At 41.8% G+C, this 20,175-nt stretch overlaps 1 protein-coding gene across 4 annotated transcripts in view; it reads right to left on the minus strand.

The window, feature by feature from the left end:
* LOC105561042 (atrial natriuretic peptide-converting enzyme) overlaps positions 1-20,175 on the minus strand; it is a 33,443-nt gene extending 13,268 nt beyond the window's left edge. For 3 of the 4 annotated variants that reach the window (XM_012010684.1, XM_012010686.1, XM_012010687.1), the window contains exons 1-3: positions 20,078-20,175; positions 15,365-15,691; positions 1,807-1,990 (exon numbers count right to left, since the gene is read on the minus strand). In XM_012010684.1, the coding sequence (XP_011866074.1) occupies positions 1,807-1,990; positions 15,365-15,412 (232 nt within the window). In that variant the 5' untranslated portion in view covers positions 15,413-15,691; positions 20,078-20,175. Of the gene's footprint in view, positions 1-1,806; positions 1,991-15,364; positions 15,692-16,777; positions 16,988-20,077 lie in introns of those variants that run through there. The other variant, XM_012010685.1, reaches the window with a different exon arrangement.

The following is a 20,175-nucleotide window of genomic DNA, read 5'->3' on the forward strand; positions in this document are numbered from 1 at the left end:
TTTTCCAGTAAGTTCGTCGCTTTATGCAGCTTCTTCTCGCGAAATTGGCAAGATTTTAAAGAAACCCCGGCAATTGTCGTTGCGCACTCTATTTTTTTTTTCAAAATAATAATCTTTCGAGTGACAAACCCCGCCTTTCTCCGTCTCTCCCTCGCTCTAACGCATTGTAACGCGAGATACAGTTACTTTCCTCCCTCGCCGACTCGTCGTGTAACGCGCGCGTAAGCACGGCGTGCGCGCCGAGCGTGATACACCAAGGTGAAGTGCACGCGCCTACGAGGAAACGCCATTCATTCGGACGAACGCGTCGACTAGCCGGCGATCGCGCGTTCGCGAAACGTTCATGCACCGTGAAACGCATCCGTCGTTTTGCGATTCGCGATCGCGATGCGTTACCGCGCGGCGGGATAATTTCACGCCCGCCGGGCCGCCGATTGCCGGTTAACCGTGGAGTAATTGCATTTGCTCGTCGCGGTACCCTCGGCGCGTGTACGCAACTACGGCGAGTGAAAGCGGCCGTAGCGGCTTGCGTGACGAAAATGTGTCTCGGTTCAGTGAAATGCCCCCGCGGATAACGCGCTCGCTTAAAATAACATTCGCGGCGGGATCGTTGCAACGCAGGCGCAAATGGCGACTGTACACGCGTCAGGTTTCGAATAATGCGCGGTCTATCATCGCTAATGTGCCGCCAATTAAATCGTTCGACAGGGCGCTTACTTTCTACGAAGAGGAGCATCGCTCTCGAGCAACGATCTCTCTATAGTACAGTAACTTCAATCGCGAAAATAGGAGGCTGATGCATTTCAAGTGTTTGACTTTTCCTCAAAAGAGATTAATAAGACAGATATGTCGGAATGAGCATTCTCGTGAAAACTGGCTTCAGTCTTCAATGGCTTACATTAATTTCGAAACATCTTCGTATCGCAATCTAATGATAGATAAATGTATAACTGTAAATTAAAGGTCGTTTAGAAGACCACGAAAAACTAGAAAAAAAAACACTTTTCGAGTCGAAAATTTGGCCCTACACTGAAAAAAATTTCTAGTTGAATATGGACGAATCAGATAATTCCTTTAGGATTTACCAGAATTCCTGTAATCCTACAGAAATTCTGGTAAATCCTAAAGGAATTCTGGTAAATCCTAAAGGAATTATCTGATTCGTCCATATTCAACCAGAAATTTTTTTCAGTGTACGTTGAACCTTTAATTCTATTATACAGTAGGACCTAAGACAATAAAAGAGGTCGAACTGCGAGTACAAAATGTACTCCTACTTTAAAACTGATAGTGTTGGAAATTTCTACTTTTGCCAATTAAGCATTAAAGTAGGTTCTTTTAAGTAGGAGCTAAAGTAAATTTCGAGAATTAAAGATTCAAGGGGGGGGGGGTAAAAAATATAATGTCATCAAAGTAGGTTATTGCTGGTCTAAGTAGGTGTATAGATCAGCTAAGTAGGTGCAAATTATCCTTAAAAGTGTCAAAATAGTACCAAAATTTCGATCCGGGAATTGTTATGGATTTATATTAAAAAGAGGCTCGTTTACAACATAAATTTGTTCACGTTACAAAATTTATTTTACTGCGTAGACATGAACGTTACTGAATCGTTAAAAGAAAGAGCAAACATTTCAAAGATTAAAGTTAACAGCAGAATCTATCGTGTACTATGGAATCATTGCATGAAAAGCGTGGAGGTCGAGGAGCGTTTTCTTCAGAAATCGTTTATGGAAAATTATGCATCCTCCGCCCGATCCTCTCGCGGACTTTCATGTTTGCGCAGTTTCTACAGCGGCGTATACTTACAGCCGAGGTATATGGAGACACCCGAGAAGAGGAGGAAGAACAAGAAGGCGGCGAGGACGCAGCATCCGCAGCGATACTGCCCGCCGAGCTTCCTCGTGAAGCGAATGTCGCTGTCAGACGACAGGATCGAGCTTGGTGTCCCGGCACGGCTGAATCTCCGGGTGCTCACCGTGCTCACTGAAATCTACGGACAGAAACGTGCTCGTGTTTTACACCGGCGACTTTAATTGCACTTGATCGGTACAACCCACGCAGCAGAATGTATCATAGACACATCTCGGAGATATCTGATTGCGTAAGGACTACTCATTGTCAGATATCACTCGGATAGCTGATTCAAGTCTCAGATACATTTGCCGTATGGGAAAGTACACGGAGGGAATTTCCTTTTCCAATTTATCCTGAAAACATTGTAATCGTGGGACAACACGAAACTTCAGAGAATTTTGTGAGAGCTTTTTGAAATTTTACTATACATTTTACTAGTAGTAAACTTTCAAAAAACTCTCATAAAGTTCTTCAAAATTTTCAGGGTAAATTTCAAGAGAAAATTCTCTTCGTGTATAAATGCACTGCTTAAAATGATAAATGGATATTCTTGGACAGTTGCGAGTTGGAGATTAGCGCGACGCAGGGAGCCTGAAAGCACAATGGTTTATATTCTGAATCTTCTTTTGTCGATAAAAGTGCCACTAAAATTGGTTTCGAAGGATTCTTATTGGCTGAAAAAGATCTTCTGCAGGCACTTTCATCCGTGAAAGAGGATTCAGAATATGGGCCTGTGTCTACAAAGTCGTGCAAAAATTAAGATTGCCGTACCAACAGAAATTTTCCAATCGTCACATTTCTCACACAAAAATGCAAAGCTTGGAGTCAACCAGACTAGCAGAGTTTCAATAATTTATTTATGACGTTTTGACCCAATTCCAGGTCCTTATCAACTAGGTCGATACGTTGTAAGTAAATTATTGAAACCCTGCCAGTCTGGTTGACTACAAGCTTTGCACTTTTGTTTAATTTTACCACTAGTGACAATAAGAACACTCAAACTCGTCATATTTCTATCGGATAGGAATTAGATAACGATTCTTTCTAATGACACACATGATGACTATTGTTTCGAGTATATAAAAGAGATATAAACCCGGCCCTTCAAACAATCTATAATATAATACTTCTTCTTCTTCCTCGAGTATTAAGCTTAAAGCCTGTTTTATCCAGCTCGTTCTGGTACTTTGAGCATTTGGTTTTACTTTATCTTCGGTAGGCTGCTAACTTTGCCGAAAAAAACCTTCAATCTGGAGGGCTATACCCTAGGGTGGAGCATTCAAAAAAAATTTTTAATTTTACAACGCCCGTAGGTGGAAGCGATGCGAATTTGTTTAAAAATAAAAATTTGAAAAGTTTTGACTCGATCGGAGCTCATCTTCTGCCTCCAACTTTAGTTTGAAAATTTGATTATAGGAGTAAAATCATAAAAATTAAAAAGACGCAATTAAAAATTTCAAGAAATTTTTAATTCTATTTTCATCAACAGTTTAAAGTGTTATATTCTAGTATATTAAAAAATTAAACCAATTGAAATATATGTATAAGAGCACGTCCACGTAAACACAAAATGACCTACTCCTATAATCAAATTTTCAAACTGAAGTTCGAGGCAGAAGATAAGCTCCGATCGAGTCAAAACTTTTCAAATTTTTATTTTTAAACAAATTCGCATCGCTTCCACCTACGGGCGTTGTAAAATAAAAAAAATTTTCTTTTCTCTACACAAAATCGCTCCACCCTACTATACCCCTAAAGGGGTATGTGTGGCAGGACATTCTCGGTGGTTGCCTTCGGGAAATTCCGAAAAAAAAACCAGCGGTGTCCGTGGATTTGAACACGGATCTTTTCGTTCATTTGTTTACGAACACATTCTCTGACGCTGAATTTGATCCCGTTTATCAAATTGCTCTAAGAGAAATTTTACCGATTATAACGATGTGTGATGTGTTGAAGAATAATTATTGATCATATAATAGGAAACGGTCAATCGCACGACGTCAAATAAAGCAAAGAGTAACACTGGACATTAATTATGATAGTCGATCTCTCGCGTTAGTCACGCGACTATTATCTTTAACAGGAAATCGACAGCGTGAGTGCGAACTGTAGCGTCTGTACTACCGATATCTACATTTCGTGCGCTTCCTATGTATTTAAAGACAATATTTTCTGTAATGAAATAAAGCCTCGGCATTACGAAAGCAAGATTGCTGAAACTATTCAGTAAATAATAGTGGGCGGCGTCTTTCTCCGCCGCTGACGAAACAATCCGCTCCCTCGTGCCATCAATGAATTTTTACCAGTCCGAAAGGACGGGGATTACCGTGATTCCTCATTGCGAAACGAACTGCATTAACGATCGCATCACTTCCGTCTCGGAGCTGAGACAGAGAGACGCGATCCGAACCGAGATTCGCTCGCGTGCTGCGCAAAATGAATTTGAAAACGAAACTTGAAAAACGTCATCGCTACTCTCTAAAAGTAAATCAGTGGATTATCACTGAAGATAGTGAATATTTAGCTGAATTATTCAGCTCTATACTTGTAACTGTTTTTAGTGATGATGCACAGATTGACTTTCAGATGAAAAATGCTTTTGAGTGGAAATTTTCATACGCAGCAGTGACTTCCTTGAGAAGAGGAGGTTTGATGTTTCTTCATAAACCATTTCTGAAGGAGTTACTTGGAGATCTTCCTTAAAAGCTGTTCGAATTACCAACATTACTGTAGGTAATACTTCATTTCATGCTTCGGTTTCATGGCTTTCAATTGCTGTCTTGATTTGTCGATGAAGACGTTCCACCATGCCCGCATTGGTCAGCTGTCATTCGTAATGGAGTATCAAATCTTGCTATCCAATGTATAGAGGCATTTTCTGCAACGGTTTCTGTTGAAATGCCTTTTCTCAAAAGATAGGAAAGGTTCGTCGGTCCGCGTGGTCGAAGAGGAATAAAGATATCCTCGACGCTTCGTCTTCTCCTAATTACATAACGCGCGATGATATTAACGACGGTGTCGACGACGGAAACCGTGCGTACAAGCTACACGCTTGACCGCGGCTGTCGTGCACAAGCGTGAGTCCGCATCCATCCAAGCGACCCGGGTCACCCGGGTGAGTAAATTATTTAAATAGGCAAGCCTCCGTCTATTTAATCGCGTTCCCCGCCGCGCGCGATGCACCTCCGCGCTCGGCTGCAGCGCGCGGCCCACAACGAGGCACCTCCGATGTGTCTACGCCTCCGCTCCGTTCGCTCAAATGCTACGCCCGGCACACGCTCCGGCGCGAAGGATCGCGCCTGTGCAACCAGGATGGGCGAGAGCGAGAGAGCGCCTGGATTACGGGTTGCTTTTCGCCGCAAAGGTCGCGCAGGACTAAAGGCCGAAACCCGCCTAAATCAACACGTGGCCTCTTCCACTTGCCAGCTGATCCTGTCGCGCGCGCGCGCGTTGATCCTGCTCGTATTTACTGCAGGTGTTTCTAGAGACCCTGTAAGCAGAGACTGGCCATAAGAGTTCGTCAAATTCCCGCGAGTGAGAGAGAAACACGGTCTATCTCACTCTTCTACGATCGTAGAACCGTAGAAGAGTGAGATAGCCTATGTCTCTCACTCGCAGGAATTTGACGAACTCTTATGGCCAGTCTCTGATCACAGGGTGTTTCTAATTGACGCACTCTGAGTAAAGACGCCGAACGATTAGAGCGCGGGCGCAACAATCTGAACATTAGGTAACAGTGGATACTCGAACGACGTCCGTGAGAGTCGACCGATTTTCTCACGCGACCCGGTGCACACACATGGGAACCGTGTTTAGACACAAACACGCATTACGCGGCGGCTGGTGAACGAGATGCTATCTCGAATTTTATTTTCAATCACTTCCGCGGCGCGATTCACGCCCGAGCAGCGATTATCTAATTAAGGCGAGTTAAACCGATACGGATACACGCCCGCGTGTAATTGCAGGATATGGGTTTATTAAACTGTGTCAAAAGTTCGCGATTCAATCGATTCGTCGCGCCTGTTGTTTAGCGAGGTGCAAGTTCGGTGCCTTGAGGAAAGTTAAAAGAAAATATAAGAGATGCAGAATGTGGAGCAATTAACTGTGATGATACTCGCGAAATTCGTAGCAAAGTTTTAAGGAAACATCGTTGCGAGAGGAAGCCTGGAAAACGTTTCTGTATCTTTTGCACGCGCTTTAGAATTAAGTTTAATTATTTAACGTCTTAATTAATACACAATGTAACCCGCATACGAGATACGCGAGTGCGCAGTTCGCAACGTTAACGGTAAAATATTTCCCCACAAAACCGCAAAATCGCGGTTGCGGAAAAGTTCCCTGCACCGTGTCGTTATATAAAAGCGACTTGTAAAAATGCTGGGCCCCCCTCACGCCCGGTTATGAAACCGGTGATAGTACGATGTTACTGGGTGCGAGAAGTTGCCTTTCGTTCGTGATATCAGTATTCGCAATATCAGTTTCGCGAACAATGCATTGGACTGCGCACGAGTTTTACTTGCTCCGCATGATCGGCTCTGATGTAATATCACAAATGCTATTGGAAATGGCAAGCACCGTAAGCGTTTCATTTCTCAATTCGAACCCCGCTCGCATAATTCGTAGCGAGAAGCACGATAAACATCGTAACGCTTTACAACGAGTTGCTGAAAAGTTAAGTCGGAACTTCTTCGGGCGGAATGAAAATTAAAATAACAACCCTACACCGACAGAACAAATTTCCGGACCCAATGCTATTACACTCGAATGTATCATAAAAATAGGATCGATATAGCGCCAATCGTATTTATTATAGATCAGAAAGGAATATTTTAATCTTAATTGAAAAATTCTCAAATCTAGAATCGTCCTTTGTCGAATATCGTGGTGCCAACTTCATGCGTTGTAAGATGGAGGGAAAATTTCTTCTAAACGCAAGAATATATAAACTCACATTTATATAAGTTTACTCTTGTCTCAATATAGTAAGTCAATCTTTTTTAATTCGATAGAGGAGAATAAGAATTATTGATTTTATTTTGATATTGTCTTATTTTTATACTAAATGAGGTTGTGAGAAATATAAATGCGTCAAGAATATTTTTTGTCTCGGTAACAGAAATCCTTTCTGAGAGTGTAGTAGCACAATATATTGGCGCAATATTGGGAAATAATGTAAGTCTAGTATTTTGCCTTCTCTTATTTAACCAATATGTCTACTTAGGTCCAGTTTCACAAACGTCGGTTAACTGTTAACCAGAGTTCAATCGACTTCCTATCTTTCTCTATCTTGTTATCCAAGAAGAGACAGAGGATCAATTAACCATGGGTTAGCGGTTAAACGACGTTTGTGAAACTGGCCCTTAGCAAGATTGGTCTAATATTGATAAAATGTTAGACCTTTCTTATTACATTGTTAAATATTGGCTAATGCATTTCCAATATAATGTTGCATAATTATTATCGTGCAATATTTACATTTATTCCATAGCCAATGTTGCACGGGGAGGGAATTTTCTTTGGAATTTTACACTGAGAGAAAAATATAGTTATTTTTGGCCTCAACCATATTTTTATGATTCCTCCAACGTAAGTTATGGTTGACCTAACAATGTACATTGTCAACCATAACTTACGTTGGAGGAATCATAAAAATATGGTTGAGGCCAAAAATAACTATATTTTTCTCTCAGTGTACCCTGAAAATCATGTAATCGTGGGACAATATGACAAACGTATTTTCAAGCGCAGTTAACAATGACATTTCGGTGCAGATTGTTTGTAAATGTCTAGCGTCAATTGAAACTAAAAGTATACTGCTATTTCGTTTGATCGTTACATAAGATTTACGATAGCGACAAAAAGACTAACTTTGGCGAACAATGGTGCGAAACACATTACGAAAGTCAAATGAAAGTTCGCATGCTGCCTTTGCGCTGTTTTAGCCTAGTTCGGTAACGAATAATGTTTCCGCTGAAAAGCCTTTCTCATGCACACACGACATATCCGTTGCCGAGGCTTCCGAAGCGAAAGAATAAACCGGAAAGCAAGCACGACCAGTTTTCCTTCCACGACAAGCAACAAAAGATTGGCGATGCGTTTGAATGCTGCGAAGTAAAAGTATCTGGCGATTCCTCGGTCGCCAGTAAAGCGAAAAGGTCAGGACGATCTTCCACGAAGAAAGAAAACCTTCATGTCGAAAGATGCTCGCGCGAAGAGAGAAAAGAATTCTTGTAATGAAGAACGATTGGTATACCACAGTATTAAAAAAAATGGCATACTATAGTATTTAAAAAAATTAATTTTATTTAAACAATAAAATTTATATTATTTATATTTCCATGTTACTTCCAACAATTTAAAATACCTTAGTCTCTATCTTCGATGATGAAAAGTTTTCAACCCAATTTAGAACAATTTATCCGAAGAACAAAACTCATGATCGGACGACCGCGTTTCGCGCTAAATGCGGGGCGAGACTGGAGGAACGCGCGCACGCGGACTTCCGCCTTCGAATCCTCCTCCTACGAGGCTGAATTCTTATAAAACGGTCATTGCTGCGAGAAACATGTACGCGAGCGTCGTTAGTGCCTCACTCGCGGATCTGTAACGGCGCAAATAAACAAAGCCATTATCGGCGGGAGGCCACGTAAAAAGGGGAATGCAAATGCCGGGTAAGATCGACGCGGTTGACCGCGGTTGTGAGTTGCCGATCTCGATAATGGGCCGTTTCGCGCTTGAGACGAGCCGATCCGATCTGGTAGACGCACCAGATTGGAAAGTAGAATTCAGCGCGGATAAACGCAGTGCCGCTCGGTAGCGATTGCAGGAAGAGATTAAGACACGCTCGGGCTGACCGGCGCATTTCGAGCTCTTCCGTTAATAGGCGCGGTCAGTGACTTCAAGGCCGGGGGGAAAAATTAGGCTCCCGCAGACAGAAAAAGCGCTTTCCACGGCCAGAAACTTTTGTGAAAGTTCACATGGTCTTGGCGTTAAATTTACCTGCCCCCCCCCCCCCTCCTCCTCCATCCGCATGTGGTACCATATCGGACATCGCCATAATAATAGACCGATGCGTAACGACCGTTGTAAACGTCGCCGATTCATTGAACCGCTCTCTACCGATGAACAAAGATTGCTTCCACTCCGAAATGAGAAGCTACGTCGAGTTTATGTCCCCGTGAAACCGCGCGTAAAGAGAAACCTCGGGTTTATGTAAAAATTAATGTTTAAGAGAAAGAAGCGTTTCTATATAATCGTTGAAGAGATGATCGCGTTTTAAGATACAAGGGAAATATCTCGCAACGGTATCTTAATGACGATTCAATCTGTAGGTCCTACATTTCGAAGAAAAATCGCGGAATTTTTTCCTCGTTTATATTGATTACTATAGAAATGACAAAACGCGCGCCTCGCGCGCGAAGTTTGTGGTTGAGCATTGTATATTTTTAAGAATTTGTATACACGCAAAGAAGTAATTGTATGCGCAACGTCAATTTAAAATAAAAAGTAATTTATCACTCACTGATACGATTCGCAACAACGGAGTTGTACATCGTATCAATTATATATAATGTTAAACTGTAAAAATACAAATATGTGTATTATTATGGACTAATTATGTAAAATCGAAATTATTGTATTAAATATATAATACTTTATATTTTTAAAATAGGTATTTATTAAAATACTTATATAGAATACTGAGAAAGTCTTCCTTTTAAATATAAACTCACAACATTTTATACATATGGTTTTGTCTCTAACACTTATTCGAATCCTCGTTCGAATCATTTGAATAAATAAAATAAAAACACAGAACAGATGCTTTATTTTGCACAAGTAGCAAATAACATCAAAATGTAAGACACTTACCTCACCATTTCTCCGCCGTTGCCCGATGCCTCCTAGGCTTCCTCCTCTTAGATTTCCTTGTTGCACTCACAAAACACTCACTCGCGAAAATCATCGATCGCGCGAAATTTCGAGCACTCCCGTACGCAACGTGAAATACCGCGAAACGCACGAAATATTATTAACAAATGTCGCATGACTTTCTATCATACAAATTACTCAAACTAACAACTTGCATTTTTGATTCGGAAAAATAGGATAATGGATAAATCACTTTTGAATTGGCGATATAAAACTCAACGCGAGCATCGGAAGCATAATCTGCAGTAAAGAAATGGTTATTAGTCCGCAATGAAACATATTTTACAATCTTTGTCATTCAAGCTAATCCTAGAAATAAATTATGTGAGCGAAATTTCCAGCGATAAGTAGTTGTTATTAATTGCAACAGTTAATCGAGATAATGTTCGATTTATATAATGTAACGACGTGTAATAAGCGACTTTCTTTACTTCCTGCCCGTTCAAGTTGCAAAGAACGACAGAGCGAACTATAACGCGAACGTCAAAATCGTACAAATTTCTCTCTTTTCCCGAAAATGGAACAAATTACATGAAATCGACAGATAATCAAAAGCGCGGCGCGTAAACGAGATGTAACCGCGACAAAGTACCACGATTTATCTTCATATTTTAGATGAGTTAGTCTCGTGAAATATCTACGTACACGTTGACAAAGAGCCGTCGCCTCGATATGCAATTCGTTTCTCATTACAAGTTGCAGAAACTTAATAATTAATCGAGGAACGTTACTTGTTACTGATAAAAGTGTCCAAATCAATAGCGTTTTATCCCTTAATTCGTCGCGATCGAGTCTTGGAAACCGATAACGCAAAAGTAATAACACGCACGGAGCGACTCTAGCCACTGTTTGCCGGCTCGACGTTCGGCGAGCGAATGATAGCGCGGCGACCTTCAGGTAAACAATTGCCCGAATAACGTCGCACGATACCGCGTAGGGAGAAAAACAACAACGAACGTTGAGAGTTCGTTGTCCCGCGTACGAAATTGAAAATTCTGTACTTAACGTTTTACATTACTTTATTCCGTAACTGTTACTACGTTTTGTATATCAATCTGCGGACTTATTGGTATTGATTAAATGAATGATTAATTCTGTTCAATCGTAGAACGACATGGCATTTCGAAGAATTTTGTATGAGTCTTTTGAAACTTTACCATACATTTTACTAATAATTGTACTTGTGTTTATTATACATTTTACTCGTAAACTGTCTGGTAAAATTTAAAAGAACTGTCATAAAGTTTTTACTCAATATCATGTAATCGTGGAACAACATGGCATTTCGAAGAATTTTATGAGAGTTTTCTGAAACTTTACCATATATTTTACTAGTAAAAGTTCAAAGAACTGCCATAACGTTGTTCAAAATGCCACGTTGTCCCACGATTACATGATTTTCAGAATAAAATTTAAAAGAAAATTCTCTCCGTGTACGAGCTGATTTACGAATATTGTGCAAACGGAATCGATCGTGTGTGCGCAATGCAAATGATAATGCAAGCGGGACGTGGCCTCTTTTCGACGTCACCGGAAAATTGTCGGTCGATTATCAACCGTGAAAAGAATAAGTGTCGATGACCGGCGGAAAGAATCTGTAGAGCGTCATCGGAGCTACTGTTCTCTAGCGACTTTCCTGACCGTTATAACCGTTATACCAAACGCCAGGCCACCTTTCCAAAAGAGCAAGAATCTAGGAACGAGTTTCTGTCCGTCTTGAATTACAATCCGCTCAGTCACACTGTCCACGTAGTGACAAGTAAGCCGCCGGAACGTGACGCCGTAGCTCCTCAGCCAGAGGCAGCCGTGAAAAAAATGACAGCGGAGTTGATCTCCGATCTGCAATCTGTCGTCTTCGTCATCAGAATAATCGGCATACATACGGCAGAAAATTACCTCCAATCGTTCCGCGCCATTCCAAATTCCAGGGTTCAGTTATGCGATTTGAACGCGCAATTCCGAGACGATCCTCAACATTTAAATGGCACAATTTTCTACTTACGATTATAACGGAGAGGATTTCCTTTTAAAATTTGCCCTGCAAATTAATTATATAGTAATCGTGGGACAACACGGCATCTCAAGAAATTTTATGTAATTATGCTAGTGATTATACTTACAATTAGTATATGTATATTTTACTTGTAAAATGTGCGGTAAAATTTCAAAAACTCTCAAAGTTCTTCAGAATGTTGTCCCACATAATTTCCAGGATAAATTTCAAAAGAAACTTCTCTCCGTGTACGATTACTTTGATTTACAAAATTTGAGCTACCATATCCATAATATTATATCGTGATTATAATAAGATGGAATTAAAATGTCATTTATAGAATATGAAAAAATTAGAATTCCAAGAAATAGGTCAAGTCGAAAAATCCAAAGTTCGGCGAACAGAGATATGACGGATGGTGTCACCGTGTACCTGGCTTTCAATAGATAACAAGGAATACGCCGTTGTGGAATTATCGATGCGAGACGCTTCCTGACATTCAATCAGACACCGCCATCGGTCATCCGAGTTTGACGTCGCGCCGGCGACAAGCGTCGCGCGCGATTTTGAAGAATACCCAGCGAGATCGGGTGTCCGTGAGGTAACGGTATCGGGGATAGAGCAGATGACGACGGCCCAACCCAGACGACCCAGCCCACCTAACGCATCGCTCTCCATTCCGGTCAGCCTAGTTCCTCGTCAACTCGCCGCCGAGTGCGTAGGTACTCGCGTGGCCAAGGGGGGTCATTGGAGAACAAGGTCAATCGATCTGGAGATGAAAACCAGATGGATCAGGCTTCTGACGCCGAGGAAGAGGTGGACGCTAAAGTGGACTAGCGTCTAACCGGCGTTCGCACTAGGCAATTACGACTATTTATGAAGGAATCTCGCTAATTGAACGTTATCGGTTCAATTGAACCTCTACGAGCGCCCGGAACGAGTCTCTTGGTCTCCTTTTCAAAGGATGAATCATTGAAGCGACCGACAACAAGACGCAGGATCATTGTCCGCTCGGAAAAGAGTTGCTGCCATCAGTCGTCATATTTTCTCCAACTCTCTTCCTCTGACGTTGCGGAAAGAAACCGACTACCAGGAATATCTTTGCGTCACGCATGCAGATATTTGTGATACAGCGTTGGAGAACGAGGTTGAACGAACCTGGGGAAACCTTGGTATTTCGACCGAGTTACGACTCCTCAACGCATTTTACGCGTCCGACGAATGCGCGGACTCTGCGCGGCTTTACATAATTTATCGTCGGTGTAACAATCGCGTCCACGATAATTCAACAGTCGGCGGTGACGAACGCGACCGCAAAAAATAATCTGTACGGTATCAGCTTGCAAACCACGAATCGTCTCGACGCGTCTTGTCTTTCAGTCGTTTGCGTGCAACGCTTCAAAAGTCGACGATCCGTTCGCACGCGAAGTATTCGAGATCCAGATTTTCAAATATTCCTCCATTTACTAATCAGCGATATTAAATGTATAAAAACTAAAGTGCATATTATTTCGCTGAAGAAAAGCGAGCGATAATTTTGCTAAACCAGCGAGCATGTAATTAAATACACTGCAAAAACAAGTATGTAAAATTACATACATAATAAGTGTAGCGATTACACAAGTAAAAGGAGGTTACTTATTATATAAATTATAATTTTACCTATACAAGTTGTAAATTTACTGTAAATATACACCTTTAATAGATGGTCCCAATACTATCCACTATAATAATCCTAGTAGCACAATATATTGGCGCAATATTGGAAAATAATGTAAATCTAGTTTTCCCAATATTGTAAAATGGACGCCTTCTTTTATTTAGCCAATATGTCTATTTGGCAAGATTGGTCTAATATTGATACAATATTAGACCTTTCTTAATCTTGTAATATCACAAATGCTATTGGAAATGGCAAGTACCGTAAGCGTTTTATTTCTCAATCAGAACTGTGCTCGCATAATTCGTAGCGAGAAAGACGATAAACATCGTACGCTTTACAACGAGTTGTTGGAGTTAAGTCGGAACTTCTTCGTGCGGAAAGAAAATAAAAATAATAACCCTAGTAGCACAATATGTTGGCGCAATATTGGGAAATAATGTAAAGCCAATATTCCTAATATTGGCTCAATATTGTAAAACGGACGCCTTTTTTTATTTAGCCACTATGTCTATTTAGCAATATTGGTCTAATATTGTACCAATATTGGTACAATATTAAACCAATATTCTTATTATATTGTTAAATATTGGCCAACGCACTTTCAACATAAATCTAATATTATATAATTATAGTCATGCAATATTTACATTTATTCCATGACCAACATTGGCTTTACGATGGGCAATATCGGCCAATGCATTTCTAATATAACCAACATTGGACCAATATTTAGCCAATGTTTAACCAATGCACCGCGCTACTAGGGAATTGTAATTTTACATGTAATTCTTTTACAGTGTAAACGCGATTACATATGCGAGCAAAATCTACGTCCTGATAAAAATCTCTACGCAACGGATATCCACATAAAATGGCAGATAACGGCATTGTCAGCGAACATTCAGAAATCGGAACAACGCGGAGTATTTGAGTATCAACGACCGAGTAAACGCGCGAGTTCAAGGTTGAGTTTCCTTCCCGCGACAATCCCCCTGGCCTTTCAGTGGCCTTTGCACCGCGTTGTAGTGCGAGAAAATTAATCAGAATAATTAATCGAAGGACGAAGGTGAGCACCAACGCTCGATGCGCGACGCGACTTTCACCGAACGTTGTTGTGCGCGCGGCTGATTCATTCGGCGCGGGGCACAGTTTTCTTACGGCTGGAAGAACGCCGGCGCGAGGAGCAAAATTAATCCCGTTTTATTTCGCCCCGCGAATAAAAGAAACATATATTACAATGTTACGCCGTGAGAGAGTCGATTAAATTAATCAGAATCGCGCTTTCTCGCCACGGGCGATGTACGCCGGCTCAAATGTCAGCGGCGAGTTATGGGAGCGATTATGTTTATCCCGCAATTGTTCCACCGCTCCAATCTGCAGCATCATTTCTGGATAATAGAATGGGCGGGCACCTTATCTGCGAAATGATTATTTGCAAAGCCAGCCCACGAGACAGTCGGGGCAACAAAGCAGCATTGCGCCATTTCGCGTTCTCCGCTCGCACAGGACTTCCAACGTAGCAAGTTTAAGTGCAAGTTCGAACAAAGGTGGTGCACGATACGCGCTTCGTGGAGTGCGCTGACTCCGTTCGAAAATGCGCACGTTTCAAACGCTCGCGCGGGGGATTTATCACGATTTATCTGCCCCGAGGCCCCGTTAGGACGTCGGGAGATCGATCCGTAGAAACTGGAAAGTATCGCGAACGGTATCGCCGTTACTCATATCCTCGCCGCGCGCTTAAACAATGCATTCCTTCGCCACGGGATTCGTGACGCCTCGCGTCTCCGCGCGCGATTCCTCGCACGAGTCGCGACGCTTTTCGCACGACGGCCCGGCTCCCTAATTAATAACGCGACGGGATAATGAAGAAAGCATGGAGAACCGGCGAAGGGAAAGTGCGCCACATATTCGAATCTCACCTTCGAGTCCCACGAGCTCTTCCGTTTGTGCTCCATCGCGACGGTCATTTTTTTCTTCTTCTCCTCTCTCTCTGCGATCGCGGCTCTCGCGCTTTGTCAGCGCTCCTCCAGAATCTGGCCGGCTCGAGGAGTCATCGCGGATTTCTTTCCCTCGTGAGCGTGTCCGGTGTCAACGGCGACGAATAACCGCCAAAGACGACGATCGCGTGTCCAATTGTCCGCTTCCGTGGGGTTTTTTTTTTAAGAACAGCAAGCCTGGGTATCGGCAAGGTGCATCTCCTGCGCGCCTCCCGCTCGCCGCTTCGGGGATATTAGCGTCCCCGTTCACTGTAAAGAAGAAATACTTCATAACTCTCTAGGAAGTGTCGGACGGTTTAGGGATCGACTTTTTTTTTAAATAAATGCACGTCGATCGCCGTGCGCATTGTGGCGGGAGCGAGTAAATCACATGATCGGTCGTTTACCGCTGCTGAAACTTCCGCTCGGCATAGAGTGCCGTTCCTTGGCGTTTTTTCAGCAAGTCTATATTTATCGTTTAATATTACCATCGTTATTGAAGAAAATGTTCATTAATTTAAAAACCATCAAGCTTAATAACAGTTTCAAAGTTTTATCGAAGAGCTATAGAAACGGACTTTATTGACGAAGAATAAGAAATTGACGTGAAGAATATCAATTACGTCAACGTAATTGTATGCTTCGAAATAGAATTCTTCTCGCGTTGATAATTTAAAATTCTTTACAAATTAGCGTGATCTGCTTAAAAGGAAGAATTCCTTTCCGCCAGTTGAAAAAGAATTCCATAGAAATATTCCTTTTGCCTTCTTATGGAAGTAAATTATAGTTGTTCCGAATACGAAGAATTCCTTTTGTATCTGAACAAGAGGTCAGCGTTGATGGCGCAAAGCGAATTCTCTTGAACTCTTTCATGTTTTTAGAACCGAAACGGGATGGAAAACGAATTGATTTCATCATTGGGGGATTCGGGAGAAATTCTTTTCAGATTCTCTGAGCGGGAAATGTGAGTTTTAATTTTCAAAATAAAACTGCGACGTTAAGAGCCGCTACTTAATACAATTAAATAATTAATAAAAGAGAAATTTACAACCAAAAAGAAAGGAATGCACGTCGCATATATGAAGATTGATGTATCTTCATGTATAAAACATCACTCATTGATGTAATGTGTGCGTAACGGTTTAGAGCTTAATATATGTATACCAGATTTATCTTGTAGGATCTGTGAACGCTCTTGAGAGAAACACAGATCCTTTAATCTTATCTGTTCTTGCTAACAGTCTCAATTTCAATAATCCTTCCATAATTAAAGGAACGGCTTCATACGTTACTCACATATACAAATGTAAAGTCGAACACAATAAATCAGTTTTGTTCTCTCCCGGGTATTCGTACCTAAATCGTCGAACGTGCAGACGAGGTCCGTCTCCAATTGGCACGTTTATCACAAGAAAAGGAAAAGAGGAGTCCCTCGATATCACCTCACTGAGAACTGTTCGCGGACCGTCACCTTTGAACGCGCGTGTCGGAGAAAAGAAAAAAACCAACTCTCGCGGCAGCTGCGGCGAAAACGCACTCGAGGAAAGGAGGCGACTGAGCGACCGCGCGGCGAACGAGACGTTCACCACCTCGGCCAGGCGAGCACTTCGATCGTCGAGAGGCAGACAATTTCTCCAAGCCGGCCCGGCCACGATCCAGGGGATTGTCCTGGACGAGGCGAGACCGCCAGGAGAACGGCGGTCTGCTGCGCGCCTGCCTGCCTGCCTCCTCGCTCCTCGTGGATGCACTTTCACGTCATTATCGGTTCTCCACGGACGCCCGTGCGCACGAGGGCACAGTTACGGACTAGTCCGGGGCAAGGACGTCTGTCCCTCGTCTCTTCCTGGCCCTCTCTATCCTCTCTAGTCCACCCGCTCCCGTTTACGCCTCCCTTCGACTTTGCACGTCTCTGGTCCGGGTTTTCATTTTCTGGTGAACTGCTAACCAGAAGTTGGTCAACTCTCCATTTTTGTTTCTATGTTATTATCTAAGAAGAGACAGAGACTAAACCTCTGGTTAACAATTAACCAGAAAATGAAAAACCGGGCCTCTGTCTCCACGGGTTTCCCTATTCCTTCCTGTACGAGTTCCGCGATCTTTGGTCCCCATTTCTCTTCACCTTTCTCTCGCGCGTCTCGTATTGATTAGTTATCCCAATTGTCTTTCAATCTTTACGTGCGTGCCTCGCTCCGAACCACCCCGTTACTTATTTTCTCACTTATGTTAAGATCTGCTACTCCTTTCTTGCCAGCCTTTTCTATCCGGCGGTTACTCGTCTTCGTTTTCTTTTCCCGCTATATCCTTTGCATGACTTTGCACTCCGCCGCTAATTATGTCGTGGATTACAAGCGACAATACATAGTGTTCGATGTGTCGGAAGCGGGTAACGGCAAATCCCGTGCAGGTGCCTGAGACATTTAAAGAGACAACCGCGCGCGGTGTCGCAAGTAAAGCGAATTTTTTGATCAGACACGTGGAGTTTACGGTAATTTACTCCCACGGTATCTCGAGCTGGGCACGACGTGGAATTGTTCTGGAGCGGCGTAGTGGATACACTTTCACGTCATTATCGTCGGTGCCCCCACTCGGCATACACGTGCAAATACGAGTGTTTAAGCAAGATATCGTTTCTCTTAATGGGACCGCAATAGAAATTAATTTCACCAATATCGCGTGTGTGGGAGACGCCTCCGACGCCCGAGTCGCCCAGACGCTGAATTATATTTCCACTTCTTCTCAGTATTCGGACAAATTGCTCATTTTTCGCATAACGTACACGTATAAAATCACTTTATTAAATACAAGTACAATGGGCACTTCAATATTCGGCAGAAAGATCGACGAGAAGATCTGTGCATTTTGTAACCTACTTTAATAGGAAAAATAACTTGGAAACACTTGCTCTGCTTGGAAAGGCAACGAGAACTTGCTGAACAGAAAGATACTTTTCGACACACTACATCGAGCAAAGGCACTTTATTAGTGCAAGTTATTTTATTTCAAGGGTAACGAGACAGGTTTTGGAATCAGTGCAATGAAATTAATATGCGTGGATTTCCGTGGTAAATTCTATATAAACCGGCGAAGCGTTAAATTGGGTACAACAAAGAAGAATCGGACGTTTTTTTACTCTTTTATCTTGAAGTATAATCGAACAAATTACTTTTACGTTGTTATATAGTCGATAATATCGCTTTGGTGGCTTGATATTACTTTGAAATAGATAGTAAAACTTAATACAGACGATCATTAATATTCACGCCAAGAATTCAGGATAGAATTCCGTTTATAACTTTGTGCACAGATACGAGAAAGACTTGGAGACTCTTGCATATACAAAATATGTACATTAAAACGTACAAATACATTGAAATATCCGGCGTAAAAATAATAAGATCAATGAAAATGCCACGGGTGGGAGTTAACGAGAGGGGAGAAATAATTTTACTTTAAACATAGACGCTTTTCATCTAAATGTATAACCGTTGGGGATTTTTCCATATTAATGTCAGAATTATTCAAACACGTACGACGCATTTGTATGCATGACTTTTATTACGTGTAACATTTGCAACGCCGATAATGTAATATTTTACGTGCGGATAGAATATCCCATACCTGACGTTCCCGTGTGTATCGCTTTGATTTCACGTTCGGGCATATCTGTCCGATTGCTCTGACTCTATTACGAAAGCAACGGTAATCCGTGCATCTCTAATGAAACGCAAATACGAGAGTGTGCTCGCAAATAGAAACCGCGATAAACCCTTACTTAGATTGCAACTCAACCGTGAAGATTACGCTTTACCGTTATAAAACTTTATTCTTTGAATAATGCACACTCTGCAGAGATCTACAGGTACCTAATCGACGATTCTCATCAACGAATTGGTATCGAATGGTGCACGGCACGTCTCGGAACTTTTCCACGAGTTTCTTGTCCATCCGTAATCTCAGTGTAGAGAGTCCCCTATTATGAGATAAGCTCCTAATACGAGATAGCAGGGTTTTTGGCTAAATTAACAGGCATCGCCTATTAGCTTCATCGAGAATTTATTGCCCTGGGAGTGAAATCTGTTCAGTGGAAAATTCATTGTTAGATCGTGCAATCGTTGCGAATCAAGATTTGAGATTAAAGTTTGATATTGAAAACCTGATGTCTCATATTAGAAGCCTATCTCATAATAGAAGACTTTCCTCTACGTTTAATATGCTAAATCAGAATCGCAGAAGCCACTGTACATTCTGACTGCAGTCGATTATAATATATTATAATCAATTATATGTAATTAATTATAATACACTAAATTCTATAATTGTAAAGTATTACTAATTACAGAATGAATATTTCTAATTGTGTAATCAGTAATGCACAATCAATTGCAGCCAGTCTTGACACTGGCAAAGTATTTCGAAAGTAGATCACTAGTAAAAGGCATCTGTCGCAAAACGATCGACGATTCGCTCTATTCGTAGGTGCGAATATCTTCGCCGCAAAGTATCGAAGATTTCGAACGGAGCCCTACCGCGGTTATTTCAAGTCACGAAAATACACCAGGGAGACAGCAAAGAATGTGGAAGGACGAGTTGAAAGAGGCAATAAAAGAATACAAAAGAATATAAAAGACATCTTGATAACAAACGTTTCAGCTTTACCTGCACGCGAGACGGAGATTTCATTTCCAAATCCAGCACCTCTGGCGCACCGAATAGCAATGTTTATTCTTCAGAGAACTTTTTTTTTACAGAATTCA

This window comes from Vollenhovia emeryi, unplaced genomic scaffold (assembly GCF_000949405.1).
Source record: "Vollenhovia emeryi isolate VEMERY1.0 unplaced genomic scaffold, V.emery_V1.0 DF939213.1, whole genome shotgun sequence".
Lineage (NCBI taxonomy): Eukaryota > Metazoa > Arthropoda > Insecta > Hymenoptera > Formicidae > Vollenhovia > Vollenhovia emeryi.